The sequence below is a fragment of the Cnephaeus nilssonii genome, assembly GCF_951640355.1.
Source record: "Cnephaeus nilssonii genome assembly, chromosome: 11".
In the NCBI taxonomy this organism is placed as follows: domain Eukaryota; kingdom Metazoa; phylum Chordata; class Mammalia; order Chiroptera; family Vespertilionidae; genus Cnephaeus; species Cnephaeus nilssonii.
Window position 1 is genome coordinate 52,889,550 of NC_137082.1, and position 21,841 is coordinate 52,911,390.

At 46.3% G+C, this 21,841-nt stretch overlaps 1 protein-coding gene across 3 annotated transcripts in view; it reads left to right on the plus strand.

The window, feature by feature from the left end:
* ZNF236 (zinc finger protein 236) overlaps positions 1–21,593 on the plus strand; it is an 83,485-nt gene extending 61,892 nt beyond the window's left edge. For 2 of the 3 annotated variants that reach the window (XM_079783663.1, XM_079783664.1), the window contains exons 20-32: positions 409–691; positions 1,294–1,397; positions 2,874–3,239; positions 3,612–3,757; positions 3,848–4,085; positions 4,455–4,631; positions 6,313–6,468; positions 9,183–9,370; positions 13,022–13,153; positions 15,162–15,359; positions 15,918–16,047; positions 17,216–17,392; positions 18,235–21,593. In XM_079783663.1, the coding sequence (XP_079639789.1) occupies positions 409–691; positions 1,294–1,397; positions 2,874–3,239; positions 3,612–3,757; positions 3,848–4,085; positions 4,455–4,631; positions 6,313–6,468; positions 9,183–9,370; positions 13,022–13,153; positions 15,162–15,359; positions 15,918–16,047; positions 17,216–17,392; positions 18,235–18,359 (2,420 nt within the window). In that variant the 3' untranslated portion in view covers positions 18,360–21,593. The remainder of the gene's footprint in view (positions 1–408; positions 692–1,293; positions 1,398–2,873; positions 3,240–3,611; positions 3,758–3,847; positions 4,086–4,454; positions 4,632–6,312; positions 6,469–9,182; positions 9,371–13,021; positions 13,154–15,161; positions 15,360–15,917; positions 16,048–17,215; positions 17,393–18,234) is intronic. The other variant, XM_079783665.1, reaches the window with a different exon arrangement.
* The last annotated feature ends 248 nt before the right edge of the window (positions 21,594–21,841 follow it).

Below are 21,841 nucleotides of genomic sequence, written 5' to 3' on the forward strand. Positions count from 1 at the left end.
ATGGGCTGCTGCTTTTCTTTATTTGATGATAATTAATTTCCTGCCCATGTTAACAAATGGGTGACTATATTTATGAATACCCATGGCTGGTGTGGACACTGACAGTCTCAGAGCTCACTGCTGGGCTGGCAGCTGCGGGTAAGAAGTGGACCTTTAGGCATAGTATCCCTCTGATGTCGCCGATCTGCCCCCACGGCGCATCCTTCTTGGACTTTCTTTCTGGTGACCCTGCTTAGTTTCTCAGTACAGTAGTGGTGGGAACAATCTCTTTGAATCTCAAATGTAGCTCCACTGAGTAGTAACTAGTAAATTAGTAATTTAACCACACATACTCGTTTAGTTAATTTACTTGTTCTGTGAAAACACATTTTTCATTAGGATTTGACCCTTTGCCTGTACTTTGTTTAGATATATGCATGGAGGAAGAAGAAGAAAATTCTGAAAGAAACGCATCTAGAAAGGTGCGTCCTGAGGTCATCACTTTCACCGAGGAGGAGACAGCGCAGTTAGCCAAAATCCAGCCCCAGGAAAGCGCCACAGTGTCAGAGCAGGTGCTGGTGCAGTCGGCTGCCGAGAAGGACCGCATCAGCGAGATGAAGGACCGGCAGGCCGAGCTGGAGGCTGAGCCCAGGTTCGCCAACTGCTGCTCCTACTGTCCCAAGAGCTTTAAGAAGCCCAGCGACCTAGTCAGGTAGGCGCGGCCTTGTGGGGGGCCTCATGCTCTGTGTCCCTCTGGCCATTGTCACTGCAGTCAGCGAGGCCGTTTCTGAGCCTGGTGCCATTAAAGGCACATTGACAGGTTTCCTGAGTCCCCACTTCAAGCTGCTGTAGATTTTGAGGCTTCCTTTTAAGCTCATGCAGAATGTTAATTAGAAATGTGTTTGCTCTGTAAATTACTCATACTTATTTCTACGTGACTGTGGTATTAGTGAAGTTCTAATTGGAGCTTAGTGATCCATTGAAGAGGACCCGGTGCACACTCAGTAGTGTGCAGCCTGTAGCGGGTACTGCCGGCCCCCACACTGCTGGTCTGCGAGAGCTCTTGTTTTCAGGACAGTGAACCCTGATTTCATTGGCCTTTCAGGTTTCATGTTGTCTTTTGGATTTGTTTATGGTGTGTGTTTTTTTGCAGAGAGTGAAACGTAAAGGTTTTATTTGGCTAAATGTATTTGGTACCTAGTCCACATAATTTTTATTTATATGGATAGTTATAAATTTAAAATCACGAAGTTTGCTTGAATTGTGTATCACATAAAAAGGAAAAACACTGAATTGCTAATGCTTCCTGGCTAGGCATGTTCGAATCCACACGGGAGAAAAGCCATACAGATGTGACGAATGTGGGAAGAGCTTCACTGTAAAGTCCACCCTGGATTGCCACGTGAAGACTCACACAGGTAAGAGCGGGCCGCATCGCTAGTGCCCGACTGTGGCGTCTTATGTTTGTTTGCTCCTTTGTATTGTGCACACATAAATACTTTCAAAATTATGGGAAGCATAAAAACCAGGAACCATGATAAATGGATATAAAAGTTTTTTCATTCCTGATGTGGGAAAAGTGATCTACAAAGCACTAAGGAAAAGGGACAAGGTCTCAAATATCCAGTTGTCAGTTATCTTGTATTCTCAATCAGACATAAATGCCAAAGAGATTTGGTTTATTGAAGTTTTGTAAACACTGGAATTTAGCATCTGATTACAGTTATATGGTAGTAATTCTTTTCATGTGGGGGACAAATCTTATAAAGGAAAAAATTAATGTACAATTTCCACGGCCACTTTCTCTCCATCTAACTTGAGGGACTGAGGTTAATTAAGCTGTGCTGAGCCTTTGAGTCCTGATTCCACAGTGTGTCCGAGTGGTTGGGAGGCAGGCACCACCCTCCACCTGGCTTGGACCTTGGCCTCCGCTTCTGAGCCACTGGTCTGAGCCTCTAGGTCCTCATGTGGAAAATTAGGAGTTAAGTGACTCTCAGTAAACATTAGGGATGTTTTTATGATTTGTAGGATGATGACTGTTGAGGTAATTTATAGTCTTAATTTTTGGTTATAAGCAGAATTAACCAAAAGAGCACAATGCAGTTTCACAAGTTTCTATAAAACCCCATGATGCTTTTCTGGTGGGTTAATATTTGGAACTAAGTAAATAGATACTTGAACTTATTGACATGCCTCTTCTGTGGACAGTTTTTCTGTTGTGTTTTTTGTTGTTGTTGTTGTTAGGTTCTGGGTGTTTGACCCCCTTGGAGACTCTATGAACTGCTGGGGTTCAGGGGGAGCGCCCCACCTGTCCTTGCCTCACTAGGTGTAGCAGCCCGCTGACTGCTCAGGGCAGGTGTGGTGACTGCGCACGCTGGGGTTTCCAGTCTGCTCTGTGCACTTGGGAGGGAAAGCAACGTCTCTGAAAAATGTCAGGGCCTCTCTCGTCCTGGTCTGTGTCCCGGCCTGCCCGTTTCTGGGGGAGCAAGACCACGACATTTCTGCTCCTGGGACTCTGCTGGGCAGCTTGATGCTCGTGACAGGGCCCTCAGGTGCCTGCGAGGTCTTCATGACACGCTGGACACAGTGAGAGGACTCATCCAGGTGCTGGGCACATGGTGCTAGACCCGGGGCTCTGCAAGTCCAGAGCTCATGCTCCCAGGTGGCCTCTACCTGTGCTGGCTCCTGGGTGCCCCCTTTTCAAGAAAGAATGTAAAGAGCTGAGCCATCAGCATGTCCTGTGCAGAGTCAGAAGTGGTGGTGGTGGTGAGAGCTGGGCTATTGTTGCTCTCAGGAGGAGGGACTCTGTTCCCTTTCAGACCCTGGGTCACAGGCTCCACACTCACGCCACCCACCTTTCCATGTATGTGACGCTGACTCTCGGCCCTTCACAGGTCAAAAGCTCTTCAGCTGCCACGTCTGCAGTAACGCCTTCTCTACCAAGGGGAGTCTGAAGGTCCACATGCGCTTGCACACTGGAGCCAAGCCCTTCAAGTGTCCACACTGTGAGCTGCGCTTCCGCACGTCTGGCCGGAGGAAGACTCACATGCAGTTTCACTACAAGCCTGACCCCAAGAAAGCCAGGAAGTCTACACCACGCAGTGCGCCCGAGGGGCTGCAGCCTGCCAGCCTGCTGAGCCCGGCCTCTGCTGACCCGAATTTGCTGATCATGAACAACTCGGTTCTGACTGGCCAGTTTGATCCAAACCTGCTTCAGCCAGGACTAGTGAGCCAGGCCGTCCTCCCTGGCTCCGTGTCAGGTATGGCTGCAGCTGGCGGGTGGGGACTGAGTAAGGGCCCTGAGACGTACCATGTGTCTGCAGATGTGAGATATGACTCTCCCTGTGTCCATAACCTGGGGTGTGATTAAAGCCTAATGAAGTGCAGTTGCTATGTTAAGTGTTGGCTAGTCAGTGTACCCACCCTGAGCCTCATTTTCTGATCTGTGATGGTGATGTTACCTCTTTCACAGGTGTGTTTTGTGATGATTGAATCAGACAATATGTGTGTATGGTGTAAAGTGGGTTTTAGTGTTTCTTCACCAGATCATATTGATACATATGTAAAACTTAAGTTTTCCTATTGAAGAACCTTTTCTGATACCTGTTCCTTCTTGTTCTTTTTCCGTGCAGGTGGCAGTGACTGGACAGTGTCTCTGACGGATGGGAGCCTGGCCGCCCTGGAAGGTATCCAGTTACAGCTGGCTGCTAACTTGGTTGGGCCTAATGTTCAAATTTCTGGAATTGACACCTCCGGCATTAACAACATCACATTACAGGTGTGGCACCTGCCATGGTTTTCTGTGCTTGAATGTTATCTGAGTCACACAGCATGAAACTTCATTAAAAATGTGTGTGCTGCCTTTCAGATTGACCCAGGAGTCTTGCAGCAAAGCTTACAGCCCACCAACCTGCTTGCTCAGCAACTGACGGAGCCGGGCTCGGCCTCACACAACAGCTCCCTTCAGACAGCGGACAGCACGGTCCCAGCCAGTGTGGTCATCCAGCCCATCTCAGGCCTGTCCTTACAGCCCACGGTGACCTCTGCCAACCTGACCATCAGCTCGATGTCGGAGCAGGACTCTGTGCTGACCACCAGCAGCAGTGGTAAGAGCCACTCTTGTGGGCTTGGACCGTGGAGGGTCAGATTTGTGCTTGTCATCATGAATTTGAGTTTAGGACGCTGTGATGCCATTTCTTCTCTTTTTAAACCTCCCTAAACAAATGTCCTATGCCTTAACTGATGCTTACTCAATATATGCATGTAGATTGCAACATTCGTGGAATTAATTTTGCCCCATTGGCTTTCTATTTCATAAGGCTTTCTTATATTTATAGGTGAAGGAATTAGAGGTGACTGATTTTATTTCAAATCTTTCTCATTTTGAAGTAACATTTTCACTAAAGTATTTTTAACATAAGAAGAGAATACTGCATTTTAAGCCAAGCTTTGTTTTGTTCTGTAATGATAACCAGGGACTCAAGACCTCGCTCAAGTGATGCCATCGCCAGGCCTGGTGTCCACCTCCAGTGGCCCCCACGAGATCACTCTGACCATCAACAACTCCAGTCTCAGCCAGGTCTTGGCACAGGCTGCTGGGCCCACCACGTCATCCTCGGGGTCCCCACAGGAAATCACCCTGACCATCTCTGGTTAGTCATTCATGTTCAGCATATTTTCACCTGCAATCTAAGTCTGTCTCATTTGTATTATTTTTTCTGTACACTCAGCTTTGCATAAAGCCAGTGCCCAATACGTGTTTATAATTCAGGTAAGAAATTCGGGCTTAGTGACAATGTTACTGCTCAAATTTGATAACAGAAATTAAAATTGATAGTTCCGTCACTTCCAGTTTAAGTGATTTTTTTTTTCTCACATATTTTTTGTTTAGCAAAGAGCAGAAAACTGTTGATTCACAAGTCTCATTTGTGCTCCATTAAACTAAAGGAATATAATCCACATAAACTGTGCGTTGTCAAAGATTATAGGGAGCTTACTCTCCTACTCTTTTCACAATTCTATTCGGATTATGTATACAAATGTGAATTATGGCAAACATTGAGAGGTAAATAAACGAGTGAGAATACCCTTTGGCAGTGTAAGTCACTTGAAACTGGCAGAAGAACCCTATGAGTCTGTCACCAAGCCCATGCATTCTGCCTCAGACTGCAGTATTCGCTGTCAGGTGTTTCTCCTGAGTGTCGTTCATGCCTCCAGCGTGTTTGACCTGTTAGCTCGGAGCACATGTTACAGGTGGCTCTGCCCACAGGACCCTTGGCTGTGCGTAAATATTACCTCAGTTAAATTTTACAGTCTGTTAGCCATTCGTAAGTCATTTGAAGAAAAACATTACACACATTGGGTAAAAGGAGAGGCTGGTCCTCACCTCCCTGAGTTACCTTGCACATATGCAATGAAGATTCAGTAACTCATGTTTTCAGGCCAGTTGTTAATGAAAAGCTGTGTGAAACAGAACCAAAAAGTGAATCCTAGGTCTCCTGAAAACGGGTTCGCTCTGCCCATGGCAGTTGTATGGTTTCATTTGCCCGTACACAGCCCGCCGTGTGCGGCTTCCTGTCCTGTTTGTCTGTTTACAATCCCAGAAGGTGCTGGTAATGACAGTGCAGAGTGCAGCATCCTTTTGCCTTCTGATGCTTTTCCCTCCAGTTTTGTATAGTTGCCATGCTTATGCCTAACCTGACAGCAGAATTTTTTAAAAGCAACTTGTCTTTGTCCAGTCTTGCCCAAGAATTCTGTTTGGTATTCACTGAAACTTCAGCAGGTTTAACTCTCATGTTCACCTGCTCCCATACTATTTGGTTCTATGACATGTGACAGTAGCTGAGGGGCTGGCATGAGCAGGTGTGGGACCCTGGTGGGAACACATGGCGGGCGTGCTGGAGTGCTTGTGAGCCTCCTGGTGGCAGTGAGCCCCTCCTACCGGGCGTCCAAGGTGCCACAGCTTAGCTGGCTACATGGGAGCCAGCTGAGGGAGGTGTTGGTATCATTTTGTAGTATCTCTTTGACCCTTTTTAACACACTTTGCTACACCTGGTAGTCCATCACATTGGGAAATATTTTCAATTCAGTTTAAGTTTTATTCAACAAAGTGTGTAATTTAAGTGCCTAAATGCTGAGTTAAAGCAGAACTTTTAAGAAGCAATTGAAAAATACAGCTTAAAAAGTGTGAACAAATACTTTCATTTAGGGAAATGTATTTCATGGTTTTATTTTCACTTTTTTCTATCAACATGGTATTATACGTTCATCACACTTGCCAGAGTGTAAGTCACCATGTTACTTTCAGATATTACAGTATTAATTTCCATTTAGGTCAAGATCTTATTCAGCACAGTTCTGGTGGAAGCAGTGAGCTAAACGGGACAATAAGATTGTCTGGGGCCACGGTCAATAATCAGTCTGCAGGTGCCACCCTGACAATCAGCAATGACCAGCTTCTCACGCAGAGTGCAGCATTGACCTCTTCAGGTATGCATCTGACGGTGACATTGTGGGATCTGAAGGTCAGTGGAAAGGAGTGAGCCATCCGTTAGCACGACATCTCAGCCCCTTGTCCCGTCACATGCAGTGTTATTCCACAGTGGTTGAGGGTGATAGAGGTCTCTGTAGAGTTATCAACCAATTGATAATTCTATCTTCTTAAGGAACTGCAGTAAGTAATGGTATTCCGATACGTAGGGCATTATGTATTTATGCACGCGGGCACTTGGATGGCTCCCTGACAGCTGCCCCTTCTCCCTTGGGCTGTGAGGTCCTGGCTCGTCATCCTCTGTGCCCTGTGGTGTGAATTTTATGCCCAGCCACAGTAGATAACACAATTGAAAGGCATCCTTCTAAGGTGTTGAGGAGTAGACTTTTATAAAAATAAATGAGCACAATTAAAAGGAAATGAGCTCCTATAAAATCACAGCTTCATAAGTAACTGTTAGCAGTTTAGGATGCCATACCTTCCTCATGTTCTTTACCTTGTAGAGATTTTATCAGTTTCTTAGCCCTCTTATTTTCCAGCGCTCTAGTTCATTTTTTGAGAAAAAGTTTGATCTACAGGTACTTGTACCCACAGCTAGACATTTTTCGTGCTTCATTGAAATGCTTTCTTATCCAGTAATTCATTTATTCAGCAAGAGATTGTGTTATGTACTGGGTATAAGCATTGTACTAAGTCTGAGAACATGATACTGAGCAAGACAGACATGGTCCCCTGGCATTTTGGGTCCTAGAAACTAATAGAGCAGAGACGGTTATTGAAGAATGCATGTAATTACATAAACAATATATACAGGAGATAGAATGGTGCCAGCGAGCAGGTCACAGGGGATTTGACTCAGTCCGGGTGACCTCTCTGGACACTGGGCTGAGCAGGAAGTGGCACTGTGGGCCCGTGGGGAGTACTTCTCCCAAACTAGTGACATTGTGTTACAGGCCAGATGACCTCTGCTGGGCTGAGGCGAGGTGCTATGGTGTAGAAGTTGGCTGGATCCAAGGAGGGCATGGGCACTCAGGACCTTAGAAGAACTTTCTGTCTATCCTCTCATTTGCTGAAGGGTAAACAGAGGCCTGAATGATTAGGAATGGTCTGAATAGCATATTGGCAGATCCAGCACCCCAGCCTCTGGCCAGTGATGGTTCCCACCAGGTTTCAGGCTCGAGTCTGCTCCAGGCTCTGTTCCTCCTGCGTCTGCTCGCTTGTTCAGTTTGGGGCTCTGGAATCTGTCACAGAACTTACTTCTTACTCATTTGAAATGAGAGGTGTTTTGTTTATTTTTCAACTAAGGGGAATTTTGTTTTATGTTTTAATTGGCTACAAATTAGGACTTTCAGGTAATAATTTGGTCTGTAATAGGTTAAGACATCTGAAGTATATCATGTGCTTTTAAGTTACAGAGCAGACTTTTCTTTGAAAGTCATCCTTGTGTCTTTGTTGTTAAGAATGAGATAGGTGTTTTCTGATCACACCCAGAATCCTGTCCCTGGGCTGTGAGATTATCCTCTTCCGCCCTCTGCGTGGGTCGTGTTGGACCAGCAGAGTGGAAAGAGGGTTAGCAGGCTCTGGAGTGTCAGGAATCCAGGCTCCCCAGCCTGCTGCACTGGGGCTGGGGCTGGCCAGGGTCGTGTGACCTATGTCTCCAGTGAGCCCTCGGCACACTGATGGGCAGACAGGGAGAGTGCCTAATGTCTTCACTTACATGGACTGGTTTTGTGCTACTTGGTGATCCTGGAGTTTTGATCAGGTGGAGAGAGCGGGTGGAATGAGGACACATGAACTCTGAGGCTGTCTCGGGTCCAGTCTTGAAACTCCTGCCATCTGGTTAATCAATATGAAGTGTCTCCCTTCTACATCTGCCTCTTTGGACACATGGTGATGGTGCCTCTTGAAGGTGAAGGTCTTGGCATCCATCTTTGAACAGTCCTGAGTTAGGAAGAGACTTCAGATAACTACTCCATTCTTGGTGTTAAGCACATCTTTAGAGAGGTTTGCATATTCCATTGGTACTACTTATAATTAAGTAGCTGATCCCATCTGCACAGTATTGGTCAAGAGATTGTCATCTTACTGGGAGTATTTACCTTAGAGTCAAAGTCACTTCCAGACCAGGATTCAGGCCACGCCAGTGAGCCTAGGCATTACAGTGACCTTGTTTCAGATTAAACATGCCATTTCTAAGATAAACTCCGAGGGAGCAAGTGGCAGGCTCAGGCAGCATTTCTGTCCAGTTTTATCTGGATGGCCTGAGCTCAGGACAAGCGGATGTGAGGTGAACAGTGTGAACATGAACAGAGACAGGCAGCTTCTGCATGGGGCCTGATGGTTGCTCAGGGATCGGTGGACTCCTCTCTGTGGCTGGTCTCTGGTCCTGTGGGACAGGGTCCTGGAAGTTCTTGCTGGAGTTTCCTTCCATGGTGGTAGCAGTGACAGAGGCTGTAGGGTCAGGTTTTTACTCTCCTTTCACTGTTCTTTCCCTCTGTTATACTAAAGCAGAGTATATTTATGTACAAAGACACTTAGAAACTGTAGAAAGCTTGCCGTAAAACTGGAATCAAAGATTCTGTGGATTCTGTGATGCCATTTCAGAAGTTTAGACAGTGTAGGTGCTGGTGACGACAGGCTTGCTGCTTTGTGAAGACCGTCCTTCCCACTCCCCCAGCTTTCCCACTGATCTGCTCGCCTGACCTTCTTGCAGAACTCAGCACTGCAGCCAGCAGCCTTTCTTCCACGGCTCCCGCGTCCCCATCGGCCCTCTCTGCTCAGAACCTGGTCATGTCTTCGTCAGGAGTGGGAGGCGAGGCCAGTGTCACCCTCACTCTGGCTGACACTCAGGGCTTGCTCTCAGGAGGACTGGACACGGTCACACTCAACATCGCTTCTCAGGTAGGTGCACACCTGTCCCGTCATCGTGCAGTTACGGCACTCTGTCAAGGGGTGATTGGGAAACTTTATTAGTTCTTCTCAAATATGTGTTCTGAACATTTTCTTTTGACATTGCAGGTCTTTCTCTGATTTTATAAAAAGGAATATATTAAGTGCAAAAAGGGGAAAACAAGAAAATTTAGACAATACATAAAAGTATTCCTTAAAAAATCTACTTCCCAAAGGGAACCACCATTAACATTTTAGTGTATATTTCCTTCCACACCTTCCTGTGCACATATACTGACATGTGTTTTAAAGTTTTCAGAAAAGAGTTCCTGTGTATTTTGTGCAGTGTAAACTTTCCATCTGCCTGCATTCTGAAGGTCGTCCCCACCCATGGTTCCAGCCCAGGCTTTAGTGGCTGCGCAGCATTGAGTTTTATAGATGAGTTTACTGAGGGGCGTATGCTGCATCGAGGACTCCATAAGTAGTCACTTATGTGCTCAGACGAGTCCCTGCCGGGGGAGTGCAGTCTCGGGGTGTCTGTGTCACATAATGCATTGAGTGAAGACGCTGAAAACTTGGGCAGCTTTAATTAGAAAATCATCAATAATTATAATTTATTCATCATAACTAAAGTAAGAGGTCAGTGAGCAGTTCTTTGTATTCGCTAGGTGACAGTTTTAGCCTGTCCCTTGGATGCAGCTGGAGCCAGAGCCTCGTCCTCAGCCAGCACGGGCACTTGGGAATCATGCGCCCTTGGGGAGTAAGATTATTGTAATTTCTACCTCAGTGTAAACCAAATACAGCAAAGGAATAAATTGATTCAAGTAATCATGCACACCAGAAACAAACAACTTTCATGTGCTATTTGAGTGGATTCCAGCTGACCATTGGGTTTATTTTATTGGGCTTTGCTTATTGAATTAAGGCATTTGCATTAAGAATACTTAATATTAGCAATTGAAACAGCAATAACACACTAGTAAATTACATTGTGTATAGGTTTTTAATTAAACTTTTTATTTTGAGATAATTGTAGATTCACAGGCAATTGTAAGAAACAATTTAGAGAGATCCTGTGTACCCTTTATCCAGTGTCCCCCAGGGATGGCATCTTGCAGATCTGTAGATGGTGTCACCTAGGCGTTGCCATCCACAAGGTCAGGCACAGACCGTATCCGCCTGCAAGGACCTCACCCCTCCTCCCGGACGACTGCTAATCTATTCTTTTATAGCTTTGTCTGTTCAAATCAAGAAGGAACTTTCATTTCCCCTTGATAAGCCTACATGTGCTAAGAGTCTCCAATATCATTGCTTTTGGTTGGAAATGTTAATTTATGAGCCATCACTGATTCTTAGGTGTATCTGAATTTCTGGCCAGCGGTGGTATTTATCTTTGATTATTAAAATAGGAGATATGAATTTATTAATTTTGATTGACACCATTTTTCCACATTGGTATTGTGCTAAGAGTGGGGCAAAAGCCCACAACAGGCACATAGCAGATGGGTAACCTTCCCTTGTAAGGGGGTCATAACACAAAGCTTTGCTAGTACAGATGGCACCGTTTCAATCTATCCCATGTTTGGGTAAAACAGTTTGATAGATGGACATACCTAAAGTACCATCATTTCACCTTTTTTAAAGGCACATATGGGAAGTAAAGAATCCAAGTCAGCCCTAGCCAGTTTGGCTCAGTGGATAGAGCATTGGCCTATGGACTGAAGGGTCCTGGGTTCTATTTTCAGTCAAGGGCACATGCCCACGTTGCAGGCTTCATCCCCAGTAGGGGGCGTGCAGGAGGCAGCCGATCCATGATTCTCTCTCATCATTGATGTTACTGTCTCTCTCTCTCTCTCTCCCCCTTCCTCTCTGAAATCAATAAAAACATATTTTTTTTAAAAAAGCATCCAGCTGAAACCGGTTTGGCTCAGTGGATAGAGCGTCGGCCTGCGGACTCAAGGGTCCCGGGTTCGATTCCGGTCAAGGGCATATGCCTTGGTTGCGTGCACATCCCCAGTAGGGGGTGTGCAGGAGGCGGCTGATCGATGTTTCTAACTCTCTCTCCCTCTCTCTTCCTCTCTGTAAAAAATCAATAAAATATTTTTTTTTTAAAAAAAGCATCCAAATCAATTTGAGAAGCTCTGCTTGTCTAGAGCTGTAAAAATGACTTTGTAGAGTCCCGTCTGCCCCACCTGCCTGTGTCCTACCCATTGCCCTGCTCTGTCTGCCTCAGGAAGTGTCTTTCCCGCAGGAAGTGGACCCAGTGTTCTCTTTTGGGTGAAGTTTTTTAAAGCCTTCTCAGTCCTCCCCCTCCTCCATTCTTTATCTTCTCTGTGGGAATCCAGATTGTTTTGTTCTCCTGGAGACATTGAGAAACAGCCTCACCTTCAGTGGCAGGGTACCTGACATATGGCCCAAGTGTCCTAGTGACTCCTTTTCCTTCAGCATGAGGCACTGATGTTGAGTCTTCAAGTTAGTATGCTTCAAAAGAGCGTTTGGAGTCTGCATAAGGTATGTTTAGAAGTAGCTTTGATTTTAGCAGTTCCAGTTCTGTATTAATTTGTTTATATAGATTCAGCATTTGTAGTACAAAGTCAGGTCATTTAAGCTGAGCTTCCCCTCTGCACCCCCATCCCGCTGACCACATCTCTTATTGCCTTGTCTCCGATTCCCAGTCAGTGGAGAAGGGTGTGCTAGAGTGGTCATAAGACTCATAATAGTTCTGTGCAGTACAGCAAAGTGGTATGTGTATTTTTTTTTAAAAATCTTTATTGATTTCAGAGAGGAAGGGAGAGGGAAAGAGAGATAGAAATATCAATGATGAGAGAGAATCATTGATTGGCTGCCTTCTGCACGTCCCCCAATGGGGATCAAGCCTGCAACCCAGGCATGTGCCCTTTACCGGAATCGAACCTGGGACCCTTCAGTCCACAGGCTGATGCTCTATCCACTGAGCCAAACCAGCTAGGGCAAGGTATGTGTATTTTTAACAAGGAAACATTCTTTATATGTAGTTTATAACAACTTAATAGTCTTTCACATGCTTACAAATTTGTGTGACCATCACCTTACCTACTTTTAGGACATTTTGTGACTTTGTGCCATTGGCAGTTAGCCATCACTCCCATGTGCCCCTGGACCCCAAGCTCACCCCATGCCGTGCTATGTCCTCCAGCCTCTGAAAACCATTGATATACTTCCTGTCCCTACAGATTTGCCTGTTTGGACATTTTCCATAAATGGAATCATACAATGTATAGTCTTTTGTGACTGGCCTCTTCCACTTAGTGACTGCTTTCAACGTTCATGTTGTAGCCTGTGTCATACTTCATTTCTTATTATTGTCGAATAATACTTCATTATATAGATACCACATTTTGTTTATCCAGTTCATGGATATTATGGGCTGTTTCCCCTTTGTGGCTACTGTGAGTAGTGCTGCTTTGAGCATTCATGTACAAGGTTTCAAGTGGACATAGATTTTCATTTGGGGGATAGATACCTCCAAGCGGAATTGCTGAGTCATATGGTGATTCTGTGGTTACTTTCTGAAGACCTATCAACTTGTTTTCCAAAATGACTGCACCATAACAGACCTTCTAAATTATTACAGGATATGATAATATTATGATGTCTAAAGTAGTGATTATCTTTGTTCGGCAGGGTCAGCAGTTCCCAGCCTTGCTCACCGATCCCTCCCTCTCAGGCCACGGAGGAGCAGGCTCGCCACAGGTCATCTTGGTGAGCCATACCCCACAGCCAGGGTCCACTGCTTGTGAAGAGATCGCCTACCAGGTACAGGGCACGCTGTCACTCACAACCATTCATGCTTTTTAAAAGCACAGACTCAGAAGAAATGGGGAATGAAAAGGTGGGTCTCCAGCAAATCCTGAGTGTGAATAGTATGAGCTGTGGAGGGTCCAGGGACAGCGTGTGCTGAACTGCTGATACTAGATATTGTTCCTTCCATGATTTATGCACCACACAGTGAGAAGTAGCAAACAATAATGTATGGATCTAGTCAGAAATTTATTAACATCTTCTACTTGCCTACTGATCAGACCTCACATGCCATTTACTCCCATATAGTTTTTTTTATAGGTTTTCTTGAAAGACTTTTGCTGACCTTCTATAGACTTGTTATATTTTCTCTCATATACACAGTCATATGTGTGTGCGTGACCTACTTGTCATTTGACTAGTCTCATTTCTTAAAATGCATGTTGTCTCATACTCAGCAAATGATAGTTATAAATATAGAAGAGTCTAAACACTTTCCTTAAAGCTTTTCAGAGTTACAAATACAGTAACAATCTCTGAATGGAAGAAGCATTAACTTTATGCTTCAGCAATTTTAGCAAATGATTTTCAAGGTAATGACTCACTGGTTTTTAGTGGGGCCAGGACTTTTCCATAGAAGGTAGACATGACCTGCATAGGGAATTTCCCTCCTCTTGCTGAGTTTCTCTTTGTAAAAAGGCTGCACATTGGTCTCAGGGTCCCCAGGACCACGCTTACTTCAGTGATGCACTAAGGGCACCCAGGACTCAGAGACACCCGTGGTTGTCACGGTGCAGGGAGCGGCACAGCGAATGCTCCCCTCACAGTGAGGTGTTGGGTTCAGAAGCGGTTGCTTGCCGATGAATATTGAGTGTGCTGGTGGATCTGAGCGCCACGCGCTCGGGCTCTGTCACCGCATGCTTCGCGTGCACCACTCGTAAACCACGGTGTGTATCTGCACTCACAGAGCCGCCTGAAGCACCGCTTACTCTAGTGGTTCTCAAATTGGTTTTTTGACTCACAAGAAATATGCCTTATTCGGTGTCCTGAATACACACGGGTGTTTCGTTGTTTCTGTTTTACACATAAGGACTCACGTAGACAGGTGCACACCTGACACAGTGTCACAGAATCACTCCTGCGGCACGTTGGCATGCTCTCTGCTCTCCTGACTGACCTTCGCTCTTTCATTCCATTCTCTTTTATTGAGTGCTGATAAATATTAGAGCACCCTATCGACACTCTGTGTTGTTTTCTTTAAAGTATATCCATGTTTGTCTCTTCTAGTATTACGAAAAAGTATTTGATAGGCTGGAAATAGAGAACTCCATCAGTTTTCTTTAGAATTGTTTATAGTTTTCTTTCACTAAGTCATCATAAATTTTTATCTGCAAAACTAAACTCCTGTTTATAATAGCTAAGCAGGGAAGGCCTCCTGACTCATTCATTTATTTTGTTAGTTATTTTTAGGGTGTTGATGGCATCTCATTAGAGTGAATAGAAAGCCTACTAAAGGGTGTGATCCAAAGTTTGGGGGAAATCCTTTAATCCAATCAAAAGCTGAGACTTGTTTGTGGTGCAGTTTGCTAAAAGACATCTCCAGCCATAGCAATAGTACTTCTTAGCAATATCATTTCTGTGTGTCGAAGCTAACCCTCGCACTAACAGCATTTTCTGGGTCCTTGCTGTGTGCCAGGGACGGTCCCTCATTTAACTGTCACTGAACCCTGACAGGCAGGTACTGTGATTAGTTACGTTTCTCAGATGAGGAAGCCGCCCTCATTGGGAAAGACAGCAATGTGGAAGCCGACAGGCAACTGGCAGTCACTCTCAGGTGACCCCTTCGGTTCTGTGAACCCACTCAGTCAGGACTCTCAGTGGGCTCCATCCTGGTCTAACGGCGCCAAGCCCCACGAGGACACGCCGGGCACTGTGGCTGGTGCCTATGGAGTGTGTCTGTTGTCTTCTGTTGGTTTGCCAACTGCACCATTGAGTAAAGTCCCGGATTTCTGACCCATCTCAGGTAACTGACGTCTCTGCTCACCTGGCCCCAGGCAGCCAGCCTGAGAAGGAGGGCCGGCAGCACCCATGTGTGGAGTGTGGCCGCAGCTTCACATCGTCCGCACTGCTGCTGCACCACAGCAAGGACGCGCACGGCCGGGAGCGCATCCACGTGTGCCCCGTGTGCAGCAAGGCCTTCAAGCGGGCCACCCACCTCAAGGTACAGTGCCCTCAGCCGCCACTGCAGCCCCTCCCCGGTGCCCAGCCCACTCACGGTCAATGAAGGGCGCCACTCTTGAGTCACAAACGTTACTACAAATTTCAGTGACAACTTGTGCCATTTTTTTGAAGAAAAAGTCAATTGAGGTAAGGGTGTTTACCAGGGTGTTTTAGTCCTAAGAGGGTTGGTGGCTGCATGAGCCAATTGCATGTTCATACGTTAGTCATAGTCAGTGTCGAATGCAAATGAAAAGAACACGGAGAGACTGTCATGCCTCAGAGGGGCCAATCCTAAAAAAGCGGTCAGCACCTGTGGCAGGTGTGGGGAGACTGAAATCCCCTCAGTGCTGGTGAGACTGGACTTGGTACGCCTTCTGTAGGGGAATGGGGAGGCCCCAACCAAGGGTCTCTGCACCTGCTTGCGAATCAGCACGAAATATGCCCAAGGCCATTCGTTGCGGCATTGTTTGTAGCCACATTGGACAGGACCTGAGTGCCCAAAGGTGGGGCAGTTCCTGTGACCACGGACATTCCTTCATTCCTGTGTTGTCTTTAACAGGAGCACATGCAGACACACCAAGCTGGCCCTTCCCTAAGCTCGCAGAAGCCCAGAGTGTTTAAATGCGACACCTGTGAGAAGGCCTTTGCCAAACCAAGCCAGCTGGAGCGCCACAGCCGCATCCACACAGGTGAGGAGCCGTGAGGCTGCAGGGTCCTGGTGCAGGGGCCTTTGACCAGACCTGGAGGAACCAGGATTTAGCATGGAATACTTGTTCACCATAACACACGTTGTGTGTAACACAAGGACCATGTATGCCATTTGTCCTAATTTTATCACTTACCGCGGTAACTAGCCTTTAAGTGAAAGGTTTTGCTGCTCTGACCGTGAGCATAAAGCGCAGTGTCAGGCCAGACTACCTTGTGGTCCCGCAGGGCTTCCTTCCTGTCTCTCGTCCTCACACTTCTCTGCTGGCTTTTCCTGTCTCCACTGTCAGTCAGTCTCAGAAAAACACACAGCAAGGGAGCAAACTGTCTCCCTGCCTCTCGCCCCTCCTGCTCACACAGAAACCCGTTCCTATGTCCTGGGCCCTGTCCTCCGCCTCTGCCTGGTCTGGGCTCCCCCACCTGAGTACCTTCTGCTCAGGGTAGGGCCTGAGGCCTCCTGGGACCTGTCCACCTTCTTGGTCCACTTGCAGGCACCCAGCAGAAGTCGTACTGAGCAGCTTTCCCTTTCACTTTCCAGTGTCTGAATTAACATGAAAGCAGTTACATGTTTTTTAAAATACTTCATACATCCTACTTTTAATCAAGTGGTAGGACAGTCTCATGTCCTGAAGGTCTTTTTGCTTTCCTGCCCCAATGGGTTGGAAACACTGTGTAAGCCCCTGTGCCCCTCATTTCCGGAGCCTTCCGGACTGTCAGCAGCCTCTGGCAGTCTCTCATGTGTCACCATGGAGTGGACTTGCCAGTGGGAGCAGGAAGGATACCATGGTGACCCCTGTGAACCAGCACTCATCTGCCAGTCATTTCCCTGTGTGTGCCTGTCGTGTGCATGTGCCCATTGTGTGGGTGTGCCCGTCGTGTGCATGTGCCCGTTGTGTGGGTGTGCCCGTCGTGTGCATGTGCCCGTTGTGTGGGTGTGCCCGTCGTGTGGGTGTGCCCGTCGTGTGGGTGTGCCCGTCGTGTGCCTGTGCCTGTTGTGTGGGTGTGCCCGTCGTGTGCATGTGCCCATTGTGTGGGTGTGCCCGTCGTGTGCCTGTGCCCGTTGTGTGCGTGTGCCCGTCGTGTGCATGTGCCTGTCTCCTGCGTGTGCTCCTGAGGGCAGCTCAGGCACTGACTTGGTTGCTCTGCCCTCAGGGGAGCGGCCCTTCCACTGCACGCTGTGCGAGAAGGCCTTCAACCAGAAGAGCGCGCTGCAGGTGCACATGAAGAAGCACACGGGCGAGCGGCCCTACAAGTGCGACTACTGCGTCATGGGCTTCACCCAGAAGAGCAACATGAAGCTCCACATGAAGCGGGCGCACAGCTACACCGGTGAGGCCCTGCGCACATCGCGCCTTCTGTAGAGGGGCCGGCGCTGCATCCTGTCCACGGGCACTGGGGAAGCCTTCCCCAGAGTGCAGTGAAGGCCAGGTGTTAGGTGCAGGATGCACGTGTGGGTCCAGCCACGCCGCTCTGTGCCCAGTGCTGTCTGTGTGCCTGGCTCTCACAGGGCAGAGTCAGGCCATCCTGTCCACAGACAGGCCTCTGCCCATGTTGACACACTAACACTGGGGGTATTGAGGCTGTGGGCCCCCTGCTGTGTCCCACAAACCTGGGCCTGCACCAGTCTGTAAAGAGAGGGGTGATGGCCATTGGCTGGATGGGCTGCAGCGGCCCAGTGGCCATGCAGGGCTGAGCTGCTCGTGCTGTATGTATATGCTGACTAGAACCTTTGGTGTCTGACAGATGGGCCTCAGGTTCACTCAGGTGTTTGGGTGGTGTGGCCGTGCGTGAAGCTGACGGGCCTGCATGGTGACTGGCAACCAGACACCATGGGGTTTTGAGGGAGAGAAAGCTCATTTTAACGGATACACTTCAGGCCCTGCTTTACTTCCTGTCAGGAAAAGAGACAAGTTGTGAATGTTATTGTCTGCCCCGCCTCACTGGTACTGCAGGAATAGCACCCTCACGGGTGGGTTTGTCAGTGGCTACTGCCACGTTCACCGTCAGTACCGACATCATCCCTGAGTCATTCAGACTGCGCTCAAATGGCTCTCCTCATGGGGTGGAAAGCCCTCCATTTAGAAAGTCCTTGTCTGTATTCCAGCTGTCCTTTAACTGAGAAATTTTGTGCTGCTGGAGTCTGATCTGCCTGTGCTCTGTCTACCCTGCAGGAGCCTTGCAGGAACCCACAGGCCCCCAGGAGCAGGGCACCGAGGAGCTGAGCCAGACCCTGCATCTGGAGGAGGTGGTGCCTGAGGCCGCCGGCGAGTGGCAGGCACTGGCCAACGTCTTCTGAGCAGCCCATGGCACCCTGGGACATCTCTGAGGTTCTGTGTTGTGCAGAACGAAGCACTTGGAATTTCTGTTTTGAAGCTTCAAGTGTGAAACATGTTACCACAGTAGGTTTTTAGCTATAAAATTATCTAAAGAATCATTGTCTTTCAGAGACTTAGGAAAAAAAACGGGGAAATGTAACCGCATTGTTCTCATTTGTCTACAAATCACTGAACTCAGGTACGCAACAGGCAGTTTCACCCTCTGCTCCGTGACCAGTGCGTTTAGTTACACACAAATTAACTGGATCTTACTATCATTGTAGTGTGATTTCTTTGTATTACAAAGATAAGTTAACATGGAAAAGGTCATATTTTCCTTCATGCTTTATGTTCTAAGAAGCATAGCTTATAAAACAAATGTCAGATAGGTGCACAAAGTCTAAAAAAAATGTTAGACTACACAGGGAAGTTCCTTTTCTCTGTGCATTTTGAAGGTAGTAGAACTGACTCTTTTTAGTCTGTAAGTTAATAGAACTAGTACCTTGAGAAATGGCTGGACCAGTTCTCTCTGCATTAAAATATCTAATCATTAGTTATAAGAAGGCAGCCTCTGAGCGTAAACCTGGGGAGCAGAGTAAACCCGACACACGGACGAGGACGACTCGGTCCGCACGTGACGCTGCCCTGCCTCACCAGCGACAAGCAGGTCCATGGGCCAGATGGTGGCAGAAAGTACAAGCCCTCTGTTGCCAACAGAAAGCGAGAGAGGAGGTTGGCCCTGCTCACCGCGACATTAGGTACTTCGGTAGTCGACGGGCAAGAGCCCTCCTGAGCCCGTGTTTTCCTCCTCGTGCATCAGCAGGTGTGTTTTTATTTCAGGGAATTCTTGTCTCATCAATGGTGCCACATTCAACATGTCCCACACCAAGCCCCCCGTGCCGGGGCGGCGTGTCCTTCCTGCAGCATTCCAAAGATGGAAAGTTCTCTCTCCATGTGAATTTCCCCTTTGAAGTTATTTATATGTTCTATATATAAGTGCATATGTACATACAGATATATGGGCCTCTGTGTGGCTGAACAGTATATTTTGTAAATATAAGCACTCGTCCCCATTACAGAGAGAGCGTCAGCGCTTTTACCTCCCTGTGAGCACTTCAGACCAGTATTGTGTTCATTTTATTAATAAATGGGTCTCTTTTTCATTGTAACATAGAGCTGGGCTGTTTTTATTTTTCTGAAAAATAACTGCCTTTATGTTCTCTCATTTCTTCTCTGGTTTCAGAGGGCAGTTTTATTATACTGTAAATAGTGTACGGACTTTGTATATTAAGAGAGGAACCCATTTCAGGTTCCTGAAAAAAAGAGACATTTCACTCTTATTTTTTTGAAAGGGCATCTTTTGATTTTTTTGTTTTTGTTCACTTTTGGATATGTATATAAGTAATATGGTGATATAAAAGCTTTTGTTATGTGAAAATATTTAAGTCAGAAAACTGTTAAATAATATTACTTTTTTTTCAAACTGTTGTGTATTGTATATTTTTTTAAGGGGAAAAAGCCTTATTTGACTTATTCTTGTGATGCTGGACTTACTATATATCTTGAGATTTTCCTTGAATGTTGGTGTGTGTACCTGGCTGTAGTCAGTGTATTCAGAATAATGTAATTTTGCCAGAGTTTTAAAGGTTCTGCTTCTAATGCACTTTCTTTTATAATTTTGTATTAAAATATTTTAGAAATGTTCATTAATTTTGGTAAACAAAAATCCCAAGTTGCAATTATTGGAATTTAAAAAATGTTGGTTCTTGCTAGTTTATTTATTTTGTTTTTAGCATTAAATGTCATCTCAGGACAATCTCTAAGAGGGTTTATTTAATTCCTTAATTGTATGCAAGCACAGTCCTGCTCTGTACCACGAGAATCTAAAAGTACTTCTACGTTGGTTAAAGAAAAAGAAAAAACCCTATCAGCAATTCGTTTTGTGAGTGTTCTCAGTTTATTAGCAAGCAAACACAACATATTAGTGTATTATTTTGATTCACTTTCTAATTATAAAAGCTGCTTCTTTGCAAAACATTCCTTGAAAAGATAAGATTTTGTAAAGACAGTTTATGGGAGCCCTGGTTGGAGTGCAGGTTGCTCTTTATGACTTAGTGGCCGATGAAGTCTCCTGACGAGAGATTGCCAGCCTTGCACAACCAGGACCAGGAGGACAGATAACTGCATCTTCAGAAAGATCTCATCTTCGCAGATCTCTTTTGGAAGAACAATAAATAACACATGAAGTTAGGAAGTATGACCCACTTTTTCTTTTAGAATATTTAATATAAGGAAGTTTGGCACATGAATTCATTTCAAGTTCAGAGTGTTTTTAACAGAAAAGAACTTTGACACTTTGCTTTCCCTCTGTGAACCCAGACAGGGAAAGCTCACTGGTACCAGGTTGCCGGGTCTGTGCGAGAGCCTGGGTGCGGTTCCTGTGATGCCAGGTCTTGGGAGGAACCCTGTGTGCATGGAATCCCATCCATTAGGTTATTCCCATAGAATGTCAGTGGCTTAGGACAAAAGCATCCTTTCAGAAATGGAAACTCCAGTGCCCTTGCCCAAACAGGGTGCCCTGGTCCACACAAGCTGCCCTTGCAGCTAGCCTTTGGCCTCAGTTACACCCGTCGGTGCTTGCACGGGTGTGAAAGGAGACCACACCCACCTGGATATTGCCTGTGGCCCGTCAGGTCAGTGGGAGGCTCATTGACTGCCTGTGTCCTCTGGCCGTGTGTCCCTGAGGGGATGGAGAACACCTGTCCTCACAAGGAGTACCCAGTGGTCCGCCCCATGGCGAAATTCCAGTGCCATCCAATCTCAGCATTTAACTAGGGCACCTTTCTTTAGGATATTTTGTGTTCCTCTGCCCATTGTCATTTTTAAGGAAATGTGAGTTTTTGTTTTACAATTATAACCAGTGTTCTCTAACCTCTTACGTAACATGTGCAAGAGGTGTGCGTGTTTAGTCCAGGTCTGAGGTTCTGCACAGTAAAGTGCATTCCCCTTCTTCACGTGGATTCCCTCTCTGTAGAAGAATATTCTAACTTATGAGGAGACGCATTTTTTAACAACAACAAAAAAGATCCCTTGGATTTATGTAAGCGACACCTTTTTAAGAAAACATGTAAGATATATAGGACTGTTGTCTGGTTACATTTTTAGAGAGATCTCATGCCTTCTCTGCATATCTCCCCCGCACCCAAAAGTTTATTTCAAAGTCAATACTGTACCCTCCCCGCTACCACCAATAAAAAGTTAATCCAAGGGTCAGTTGTTGCTAATTAATTTCTTTTTTCTAGACTCTCTTGTACAAAGTGAGGCAGAGATGAAATTATACCGTTGATACTTGTGAACCTAGATGTCTTCTCGTTTTGCCACTTAATCTCTACTCGTGTGACGTAGGTAATTTGGAGTTTGTAGAATAGAATTTCAGAAGTGCCTGCATACACATGGGGCCTCC